Source organism: Oncorhynchus mykiss, chromosome 8 (assembly GCF_013265735.2).
Source record: "Oncorhynchus mykiss isolate Arlee chromosome 8, USDA_OmykA_1.1, whole genome shotgun sequence".
NCBI lineage: Eukaryota > Metazoa > Chordata > Actinopteri > Salmoniformes > Salmonidae > Oncorhynchus > Oncorhynchus mykiss.
The window spans coordinates 27,589,829-27,602,164 of record NC_048572.1 but is presented as its reverse complement, the minus strand read 5'-3'; the positions used below and the strand labels follow the sequence as shown (position 1 = coordinate 27,602,164).

At 43.6% G+C, this 12,336-nt stretch overlaps 1 protein-coding gene across 2 annotated transcripts in view; it reads right to left on the bottom strand.

Moving 5' to 3' along the window:
• The window catches only part of jag2b (jagged canonical Notch ligand 2b), a 104,004-nt gene continuing 91,668 nt past the window's right edge, over window positions 1–12,336 (bottom strand). For both annotated transcript variants that reach the window (XM_021612192.2, XM_021612194.2), the window contains 2 exons: window positions 2,854–3,004; window positions 1–2,542 (listed from right to left, as the gene is read on the bottom strand). In XM_021612192.2, coding sequence (XP_021467867.1) covers window positions 2,037–2,542; window positions 2,854–3,004 — 657 coding nt within the window. In that variant the 3' untranslated portion in view covers window positions 1–2,036. The remainder of the gene's footprint in view (window positions 2,543–2,853; window positions 3,005–12,336) is intronic.

Here is a 12,336-nt window from a genome sequence, read left to right as displayed (position 1 = left end):
TAAGAAAATAAATCCAAATTATTTATTAACCAATCATTTTTAACAAATGACAAAATTATCCAAATAACTTTTGCAAGAGCAACCCTTTACTTTTGTACAAAAAAAAAGAAAAAAGAAAAAGTCAAACCTGCCCTCCCCCCTTCCATTTGCCACAATCCTCGCCATTATTAAGCATACCCAACATTCACTTTACCAGGTAGGAGTTTTAAATTCTTTATTTTGCTGTGTGCCATTTGAGGAAACATGGCTGTTTGAGACGTTAACATGAATTTGAAGGGCAAAAGAGAACAGAAAAACAAAAGAAAACATCTGTAATTTGCCAACTTCTGAGGTAAATCCTTTTGGATTGAGTTGGTACCTCAAAACACAACTGCATTATAAAAGCAAAATGTGTTCCCTTCATTGAAGCCTTGAACCAGAGCAGGCTAAAAGCGGATGCGAACAATACAGTATTTTTCACATGGTTTGACAAACTAGTCTTGCCACAGGTTAGGAACGTCCATCGCTATTTTCCCAGAAAACTGCATTGACAGCAGAGTGAAACAGGGAAGAGAGCTTTACTGAGGCGAACAAAACACGCCACGATACACCACACAATTTTTAAGAGATACTTTCCTTAATAAACAAACCAACAAAAAGATGACCGTTGATTAGATAAATATAACTTTACATTAAGGAACCCTCTATAAAGGCTTTACAACTTGGGGAGTTTTTACACTAGTTTACAAACGGGCAGTATTGAATACCAAAATAACGTTCATAAATCATTGTGGTAGTGCTCGCCAAATAGAGGGCTGTTATCAATCCTTCACACAGACCCTGGTTCCCATCAGACATTATCTAGAACCCTGGTCATCACAGTTACATTTCCCCGGATGATTTGGTGGCACCCGTAATAATCAGGAGCAGATGTGGGTATATTATGATTTCACCCATTTGCTCACTATCCGGCAAGCACTAAAAACAACAGTCACCATTCAATACATTACAACCACTACCCTGTAAATGTGGATTGAGGATGTATAACATGTTTAAAAGGAAATGAGTTAATGAACTACTTGCAACCCGTCATAAGTCCTTTATAAGGGGCACCTTAATGCAAATGCTCTTGACTGTGGGACGCTGTGTATTCTCCTTTGAACTGGCATAAATAAAAGGAATGGCATTGTAAAAAAAATTAAAATAATAAAAAAAGTGAATTGTCTTTAAGTTACTAAATTCAAATATACACAGCGACTCCTTTATTATATACACCTATGTACAGATTTCTAGTTTTTTTTAATCGAATACCTTTGAAATGGTGTTGCTATGAGGGCGGACTCTCTGGATACACACCTATCCCTTTGAGTGGTAATCATTGGGGTCAAACTGGGCAGCGAGACTCGGGAACCTCGGCTGTAGTATGGAGTATTACAGAGCTCATAGAAAGGCACTTGCTACCAACTCAAATACTGCAATGCTTTAAACAGAGCTTTCAGCCTAGAAAACCAAGAGATGTGAAAACCGAAAAAATGTGAAGGCCACATAGTAGGCACAGGGGTTTCTTTCCCCCGAGGCTGTGCTCTTGGTAAGGCTGGCGCGGGACGGCTGCAGACGGGCACGCGGGGCAAAGAAAGAGATGGGTGGGTTGCCGCAGTAACCTCTGTTGCAGCGGTCAACCGAGTCCCCCGAAAAGCCCTCCCCCCCAGTCTCTGTCACAACCAAAAGGGCCCACTCACAATTAAACAAAATCACAATCCACAAACAAAACAAAAAAAGTCTTTATACAGGTTATTCCCACCCCCTCCATTTTGGACTTTATCTTCACTCATTTTAACAGTACAATTCAAACAAAGGCGAGGCCTCACTTTTCCTCGTTCAAAAGTAATACAATTATGCTTCATCTGTACATATCATTCCCCCCCCAAAACAAATCATTACAGACGACAGCAAAATAACTGAAAAGCCGCTCTCTTTTAATAGTACAATATATAGGATCCTCCCCATCTTTCCTCGGTCGGGGCTGTGGAGTGAGTCCGTTTCAGAGTCCTGTTTGTTCATACAAAATGGTCTTTGACGTCTTGGCCAGCCAGGGAGGCGTTGACATTTTTCCAGAGGTTGTCTTTGGTGGTGGTCCGGATGGGTGTTTTTAAGGGCAAACTCCGCAAAGTGCAGATCACATCCCCTTTGGACTGCACTCCGGTTTTAGAGTACTTACAGACGGGCCCCTTGCCTGCTTCCGCTTCTACGTCCTCCTCCTCGAACTCCATCTCTCCCTCTGTCTCCTCCTCCTCTTCCTCCCCTCCATCACGCATCCTGTAGGGGGAGCCCATGAGCCTTTTGCGCTCCTGTTGGGCCTCGTTGTTGTCTTTGAGCTGCGGTTGTTGTTGACGTCCTCCAACGGGCCGCAGGGGCTCCCACTGGTTGTTGACGCTCTCGTCGATGGGGCCGCGCACCCTCCTCTCTCGCTCTTTTCTCCGCTTGCGTGTCCACCACACGCACACAATGATGCAGAAGAGCCAGAGTACACAGAAGACCACACACAGAATGGGCACAAGGTAGTCTACGCCACCGAGAGAAAGAGGGAAATACAGAAAGAGAGAAAAGAAACTGGGTTCAAATGGATTGCTCAACATCAAACACAGCAAAATTATAAAGCTGCAATATGTAACGTTTTTGAGATATGTAACGTTTTTGAGACATGGAATCACTAGACCGGGGTGACGGCCGCTGACACGGTTCATGACCGCGGCTATAAAATCAATTGGCTTCAGCAGGTAAACTTAGTGCCTTTAGGAAGACAGAGCCTCAAATGAGGAATTGAAGGACTACAACAACACAGCCCTGGGGGTCAACTTCAGGCATTTTACTTACCCACTGTGGGGGGCATGACCTGCGTTTCCACTTTGACCTCAATGACAGCCAGCATGACTGTGCTGTTGTGACGCTTAGACAGCGTGCCCACAATGGTGCTGGCCGCCTCTTGGATCAGACTGTGGTCAGGCTGCTCATCCGGCTGGAACGACTGGAAAAAGGTTAAGAAAGGGGGAAGGGGTGAGAAAAGGAAAGAAGAAGTGTGTGGCATTTTATTTACAGGATTAAACTCCTTGAGTGGCATCATCCTGTATCTGTGCGTGTGTCGTTAAGTCTACGAAGCTGTGTGCACACGTGTAATGGGTAGTGAAACTAATCATTTAACGCAAGGCACATTAAAATAACCCCAAAACGGTAATGTGGTTAATGATCATAAGAACCTCTTACACAAACCCCCAAAACACATGCCCCCAATTTCATTAATAATAAACCCCTCACCTTAACAGTAACCCCACCAATACACATTTCCATGCATATAGCTCCAGGGAGCACAGTTAACAGACAATGCACACTCTTTATCCCAATACAATCAGAGAATTGTTCCATGGACTTTAAGCTCAAATGAAATACAATAGACAACCATCAGAATCAGTTACAACAACCCCAGACCCAACTCATTGGAATACCCCCAACCCAACTAGCAATTCAGACCAGTTCGAATGGTGGCGCCAACGATGCGGGAAAAAGGGGGCCGGGGGGGTTGCAGGACTCTTAATATTAGGATGGTATTTTTGAATGGGCGCATCTCTCTGCCTGTCCTGTGCGTTCAGAGCAACAATGTATTGATCGATTCATCACCAGCCACTGATCACACCATCACACTGGGCCGATGTGGGTGGGCATCTATTTGAATAAATCCACGGAATATACACCATCACAAAGAAATCCTTTTTTTACTTCATATTAGGCAGGTTCTAAGAAACATTTTAAATAATAGAATATTGAGTTCAGTTATGTTACTGGTCTATGCCTATAGGCTACAGGGCTGCGCCATGCAATTGAAATCAGAAGTTTGTTAAGTGATATTTTTAAAAACAGAGCCCATGCAACAAAAAAGTGATTCTCAAACAGAGCCCAAGCTCTCTCCTTTTTGAGAGCTTGTAGGCGCCTGCATGTGCTTTAGAAACCTTAGAATCTGCCCTTTCCGATCATGTAAATAAATGACCAAATCTGACCAACCCTCACTGCTCTGAGGCTAGGAAACATTGTCACCACCGATAAATCCGCTATAATTGAGAATTTCAATAAGCATCTCTACAGCTGGCCATGCTTTCCACATGGCTATCCCTACCCTGGTCAACTGCCCGGCACCCTCCACAGCAACCCGCCAAAGCCCCCACCATTTCTCCTTTACCCAAATCCAGATAGCCGATGTTCTGAAAGAGCTGCAAAATCTGGACCCCTACAAATCAGCCGGGCTAGACAATCTGGACCCTCTCGTTCTAAAATGATCTGCCGAAATTGTTGCAACCCCCATTACTAGCCTGTTCAACCTCTCTTTCGTATCGTCTGAGATTCCTGAAGATTGGAAAGCTGCCGCGGTCATCCCCCTCTTCAAAGGGGGTGACACTCTAGACCCAAACTGCTACAGACCTATATCTATCCTACCCTGTCTTTCTAAGGTCTTCAAAAGCCTAGTTAAACAGATTACTGACCATTTCGAATCCCACCATACCTTCTCGGCTATGCAATCTGGTTTCAGAGCTGGTCATGGGTGCACCTCAGCCACGCTCAAGGTTCTAAACGACATCATAACCGCCATCGATAAGAGACATTACTGTGCAGCCGTATTGATCAACATGGCCAAGGCTTTTGACTCTGTCAATCACAACATTCTTATTGGCAGACTCGACAGCCTTGGTTTCTCAAATGATTGCCTCGCCTGGTTTACCAACTACTTCTCTGATAGAGTTCAGTGTGTCAAATCGGAGGGCCTGTTGTCCGGACCTCTGACAGTCTCTATGGGTGTGCCACAGGGTTCAATTCTCGGGCCGACTCTCTTTTCTGTATACATCAATGATGCTGCTCTTGCTGCTGGTGATTCTCTGATCCACCTCTACGCAGACGACACCATTCTGTATACTTCTGGCCCCTCCATGGACACTGTGTTAACTAACCTCCAGACGAGCTTCAATGCCATACAACTCTCCTTCCGTGGCCTCCAACTGCTCTTAAAACGCAAGTAAAACTAAATGCATGCTTTTCAATCGATCTCTGCCCGCACCTGCTCGCCCGTCCAGCATCACTACTCTGGACGGCTCGGACTTAGAATACGTGGACAACTACAAATACCTGGGTGTCTGGTTAGACTGTAAACTCTAACAGACTCACATTAAGCATCTCCAATCCAAAATTAAATCTAGAATCGGCTTCCTATATCGCAACAAAGCATCCTTCACTCATGCTGCCAAACATACCCTCGTAAAACTGACCATCCTACCGATCCTGGACTTCGGTGATGTCATCTATAAAATAGCCTCCAACACTCTACTCAGCAAACTGGATGCAGTCTATCACAGTGCCATCCGTTTTGTCACCAAAGCCCCATACACTACCCACCATTGCGACCTGTACGCTCTCGTTGGTTGGCCCTCGCTTCATACTCGTCGCCAAACCCACTGGCTACAGATTATCTACAAGTCTCTGCTAGGTAAAGCCCCGCCTTATCTCAGCTCACTGGTTACGATAGCAGCACCCACTCGTAGCATGCGCTCCAGCAGGTACATCTCACTGGTCACCCCCAAAGCCAATTCCTCCTTTGGTCGTATTTCCTTCCAGTTCTCTGCTGCCCATGATTGGAACGAACTGCAAAAATCACTGAAGCTGGAGACTCACATCTCCCTCACTAGCTTTAAGCACCAGCTGTCAGAGCATTTTACAGATCACTGCACCTGTACTTAGCCTATCTGTAAACAGCCCATCTATCTACCTACCTCATCCCCATACTGGTATTTATTTATTTAGCTCCTTTGCACCCCAGTATCTCTACCTGCACATTCATCTTCTGCCGATCTTCTGCCGCCACCATGGCCTATTTATTTCCTTAACTTACCTCATTTGCACTCACTGTATATAGACTTTTTGTTTTCTTTTGTTCTACTGTATTATTGACTGTATGTTAACGGCATGGTGAAGTAGGCAGCTTTCATCTGGGTTTGAAAGGGATACTACAGTGCAGTCGGAAACTCATTGACTTTTTACACATTTTGTTACGTTACAGCCTTAGTCTAAAATTGAACATTTATTTTTTCCCCTCATCAATCTACACACAATACCCCAAAATGACAAAGAAAAAGCAGTTTGACATTTTTGCAATACATTTTTTATATAACTGAAAAATCACAGTTACATACAATAAGTATTCAGAGCCTTAGTACTTTGGTGACGCAGCTTTGGCAGCGATTACAGCTTCAAGTCTTCTTGGGTATGACGCTACAAGCTTGGCAATCCTGACTAGTCTCCCAGTCTCTGCCGCTGGAAAACATCCCCAAAGCATGATACCAGGTTTCCTCCAGACGTGACGCTTGGCATTCAGGCCAAAGAGATTGAATCTTGGTTTCATCAGATCAGAGAAACTTGTTGCTCATGGCCAGTGTCTTTAGGTGCCATTTGGCAAACTCCAAGAGGGCTGTCATGTGTCTTTTACTAAGGAGTGGCTTCCGTCTGGCCACTCTACCATAAAGGCATAATTGGTGGAGTGCTGCAGAGATGGTTGTCCTTCTGGAAGGTTCTCCCATTTCCACAGAGGAACTCTGGAGCTCTGTAAGTGACCATTGGGTTCTTGGTCAACTCCCTGATCATGGCACTTCTCCCCCGACTGCTCAGTTTGGGCAGGCGGCCAGCACTAGGAAGGATCTTGGTGGTTCCAAACTTATTCCATTTAAGAATAATGGAGGCCACTGTGGTCTTGGGGGACCTTCAATGCTGCAGAGATTTTTTTGGTACCCTTCCCCAGAGCTGTCTCGACACAATTCCTTTGATCTCATGGCTTGGTTTTTTCTCTGACATGCACTGTCAACTGTGGGACCTTATATAGACAGGGGTGTGCCTTTCCAAATCATGTCCAATCAATTGAAATTACCACAGGTGGACTCCAATCAAGTTGTAAAAAACATCAAGGATAATCAATGGAAACAGGATGCACCTGCGCTCAATTTCAAGTCTCATAGCAAAGGGTCTGAATACTTACGTAAATAAGTTAAATTTTTAATACATTGGCAAAAAATCCTAAAACCTGTTTTCGCTTCGTCATTATGGGGTAGTGTGTGTAGATTTGAGGATTTAAAAAAATCAATTTTAGAATAAGGCTGTAACTTAAAATGTGTAAAAAGTCAAGGGGTCTGAATACTTCCCTAAGTCGCTGTTGGTTGTTTTTCACAGTATAGTTTAGTCTGTTACACCCAATCTAGAGGTTGCTGTGTAGCCTAATAAGATTAAAATGTGTGACTACTTTGCAAGAGGTAATCTACCTGTACATTCATATCAGAATCTCAAAACATTGAGGTGAGGGGAATTTGTGAGTCTATGAGAGGTGAAAGTGAAAATGGGTCATTTTTGTTTGAATTATGGGAGTAGGATATTCATTAACTGTTGAAATGAGGAACACGAGAGCTAGGGAAAGCAATGTGGAAATTAGAAACATAGCCTTTATGCTCAGATGGACATTCTATAACAAGTTAGTTACAAAATATCAAATTTTGTTAAATCAAAATCACAATAGCCTGGCTATTTCTAAGACTGTAGGCCACATTGATTTATTCAAGTTGACTGTGTTTGAGAGGTAATAACTCCCATTTTGGAATAAGCCATCATGATAAAAGGGAACCCATTTCAACCCCAGACCTTGGTCTTTCTAATAATGTTGAAAAGAGTCTCATAAGATTGCCAATAGGACTACTGGTGTTAAGAAATACACGCCAGTGGAATAAAAAAAAAGTTGACAGGCCCGGGTCTCATCTAAACTGAATGAGTAAAGAGTGACACAGCCCAAGTCTCCACCAAATCAGATGCATTGCAGAGTTAACCAAAACATTTTAATGGAGGGGAAACCAAATTATTATATGGCCTGCATTTCATCAAACTCAACACTGCATGCGCTTCCTTGCCACGTGGGCACAAACAAGTATGCTTTGGGAAGGCCCCCTGTTCTGTGGTTATTGACTTGTGATTTGAGACCATCAGATTCTCTAGGAGAATTACAGCCAACACATGCTCCGAATTTTAATTCACATATATGTGATGGTGCTTAGCTTACAACTTTCTGAGAAGCATTGTGACACAAGCCCTCCGAAATAAAAATGGTATTGATTGATCAATTCAAACCCTTTCCCTGCATCCCCAACAGTGTGGGAAAAATCTTCCTGCCCCACCTGGTATTCCCAAATATATTTAAGGGAATCCGATTAGAGACCAGGCAGTTATCTTTAAGGACGTGGTGCGCCAATTTGGAATATCAAGGAGATCTGAGCCGCATGGAAGGAAATCTGATTTCCGTTTGTTAGTTTATGACCAACCATAAAACAGAAAAGATAGGTAAGTTTTGTATCAAAGGGTTGAGGCTCCAACTTTACATGTTGGCAATGCATTTCCTGTACCCACTGTCAAACATCGCCTGCCTGCACAGCGCCAATGATATAACGGATGAACAGTTGTAATTAGCTAGTTCCAAACCACGAGCCCCTTAATAAGCCACCTCAGTGCTTTGGAGGGTGTCAATGAGTATCGCATCTATTCCATTGAATGTAGCCAAGTTTGTTTCCTCAACAGGTGGGCACTTCATGCAGATGATTGAATCTGCCTAAGTAACTAAGCTTCTCGCATTAATTCAGGGGCTTACCTTTCACTGGGGACGGACATGGACCACCCCTACATTCTGAAATTGCATTTTTTATCCCTCCCAGTTGTATCATTGCACTGTGATACAAAAAGCTGCACCGGTGTGCTTTAGTACCATGTGGACACCTCAGAGCGGTCGGGTAGGGTGTCTGGATTTAAGATCACACTGATACCAGTGTGCACGGACAGGCTGCATGAAGGCAAAGCTTCTGAAAGGCTGGTGTATAGGACCAGCACTGGAGAGATGAACAGAGGCAGCTGCTGTCTGTGTTGCGCTTTTTCTCAAGATGTAAAAGTAAGCAGAGCAGAAACTGGCTACTTTTTAGTTGACTGATCTAGCTGTCAAGGTAACTGCTGTTTGAGAGAGAATTTTTTTAATTTATTCCCAGTGCTGAGCTAGTAGTATAACGGACATGTTACGTTAGCAAATGTTTCATCCCCTCTCGACTGACGTGAATGAGTTTAGACAGCTAGAGTTTAGCTTGAGCTGAACTATCTGTCAGGTAGCAGTGTCTAACAGCTGTGTGTATTGAAATGTCTTATAGCTTTTGTTTTGTCCCGTTTCAACCAAAGTAAATTTGATGCTTCGTTAGCTAGCTCACTAACTTTAGCTATTATTTTTGCCTCATTCACACTACACCTGAATCAAATTACGAAACCACTACGCTCATCTCAGTGCAGCAAACACTGGACAAGCAAGATGCTTCAAAGACTAAAACTATTTTAAAGTCTGAAACCTCTAAAGCAGATTTCCATGACACAAAATATGTAAAACAAAAATGTGAGGAAGACCTGGGAGACGCTATTGATGAATGTATACAGATGTTAGAATGCCGAGTCATGCTCATATAATCTCAGATAACAATTACTGCAGTTTAAGACCATCCATAGAACGTACTATATGCCAGTTAAACTGAATATCATACACTCAGAAATGTAATTCTGCTGGAGGTGAAAAACACAAAAAGGGGACATATTTGCATATATTATGGTGTTGTGATGGCTGGCTGAATTCTGGCAAAGCCTATGTTCTTTTATCTCAGCATGTCTACAGATTGTCCCTGTTTTTGTATGCTTGGAAATGTTGATACTGGAGACTTATCAGAAGAAACTGTAACCTAGCATTCATAGCGGCTAAGAAATGCTTTGCCATTAAGTGTACGGTTGGTTATCCTCCCACAATGTATAGCAGAAATGTCAAGTTATTTATCACTAGATTTGATTGATTACAAGATTAAGGGTATACTGTGCAACTTTCATAAGGTCTGATGCTTTATATGCAATACTGTACAACAAAAAGAGTCTATTGAAAACATGCCCATGTCAGGGAAGACAGCTATTTAGGCAATCCCTAGCTTCTGTGCTGCTCAGTCCTGGCTCTGGGGATCTGCTGTACTGATGGTAGTCACTCTGGCCTTGGCCTAACACACCTGAAACCAATAATTAATGTTTCACTAATATCCTAGAGCTAAATGGGGTTGGGGCGCTGCAGGGCCGTGGACCCCTAAGGGCAGGACGGGGTGACCCAGCTATAGTGTGTGCAATTAAAAGTATTATTAAGGTCTATGATATGAATTATATGGAGGATATACTGTTTGTGCGTTAATGTGTGTTTTTATTAAACTTGTGATTTCCAAACCCTTCCCTTGATACAGCCCCAAAAAAGACAAAGGAAGTTGTTGGGGAGAGAGTCGAGTTATTGACTAGACTGGTGAGGGTCGGCGTGCAGGCGGCTCGGGTTGGCTGAAATTTAATAGAGGATGTCATTAAGACAATCAAAAGTTAAGTCTTCATACTTTATTTGTAAGAACTGTTCACTTGTGATGCAATTGGTTAAAGGAGCAACACAATACTGATTATTGAATTATCATTGATCTAGTTCAGTTTAATCACTTAAAAAATATATTTTTTAATGTTTTTATTTCACCTTTATTTAACCAGGTAAGCTAGCTGAGAACAAGCAAAGTAAATAAAAACAATATGGGGGATGAGGTAGGTAGATTGGGTGGGCTATTTACAGATGGACTACGTACAGCGATCGGTTAGCTGCTCAGATAGCTGACGTTTAAAGTTAGTGAGGGAAATTGTAAGTCTCCAGCTTCAGCGATTTTTGCAATTCGTTCCAGTCACTGGCAGCAGAGAACTGGAAGGTGGCCAAAGTAGGTGTTGGCTTTAGGGATGACCAGTGAGAAAAGGTGGGTGTTGTTATCGTGATCAGTGAGCTGAGATAAGGCAGAGCTTTACCTAGCATAGACTTATAGATGACCTGGAGCCAGTGGGTCTGGCGACGAATATGTAGCGAGGGCCAACCGACTAGAGCATACAGGTGGGTAGTATAAGGTGCTTTGGTAACAAAACAGATGGCACTGTGATAGACCACATCCAATTTGATTTTACTAGCGTTTAAGAGCAGTTGGAGGCCACGGAAGGAGTGTTGTATGGTATTGAAGCTCGTTTGGAGGTTAGTTAGCAGTGTCCAAAGAAGGGCCAGACGAAAACAGAATGGTGTCATCTGCGTAGAGGTGGATCAGGGAATCCACCGCAGCAAGAGCGACATTATTGATATACACAGAGAAAAGAGTCGGCCTGAGAATTTAACCCTGTGGTATCCCCATAGAGACTGCCAGAGGTCCGGACAACAGGCCCTCCGATTTGACACACTGAACTCTATCAGAGAAGTAGTTGGTAAACCAGGCGAGGCAGTCATTTGAGAAACCAAGGCTATTGAGTCTGCCGATAAGAATACTGTGATTGACAGAGTCGAAAGCCTTGGCCAGGTCGATGAAGACGGCTGAACAGACTGGTAAATAGGGGTTGCAACAATGGCGGCGGATCATTTTAAAAAGAGAGGGTCCAGATTGTCTAGCCCAGCTGATTTGTACGGGTCCAGGTTTTGCAGCTCTTTCAGAACATCTGCTATCTGGATTTGAGTGACGGAGAAGCTGGGGAGGCTCAGGCAAGTAGCTGCTGGGGGTGCGGAGCTGTTGGCCGGGGTTGGGGTAGCCAGGAGGAAAGCATGGCCAGCCGTAGAGGAATGCTTATTGAAATTTTCGATCAACATGGATTTATCGGTAGTAACCGTGTTACCTAGCCTCAGTGCAGTGGGCAGCTGGGAGGAGGTGCTTGTGATCTCTATGGACTTTACAGTGTCCAAAAACTTTTTGGAGTTAGAACTACAGGAAGCAAATTTCTGTTTGAAAAAGCTAGCCTTGGATTTCCTGACTGTGTGTGTATTCCTGACTTCCCTGAACAGTTGCATATCGGGGGGACTATTCAATGTTATTGGAGTCCGCCACAGGATGTTTTAAATAACTTTTAAATAACGACCAGGCATCCTCGACTGACGGGATGAGGTCAATTAGAAAGGCCAGCTCGCAGAAGTGTTTTGGGGAGCGTTTGACAGTGATGAGGGGTGGTCATTTGACCGCAGACCCATAGCGGATGCAGGCAATGAGGCAGTGATCACGGAGATCTTGATTGAAAACAGCAGAGGTGTATTTGGAGGGCAAGTTGGTCAGGATAATATCTATGAGAGAGCCCATGTTTACAGATTAGGGTTGTACCTGGTAGGTTCCTTCATAATTTATTTGAAATTGAGGGCATCTTGCTTGGGGTGTTAAGCATATCCCAGTTTAGGTCACCTAACAG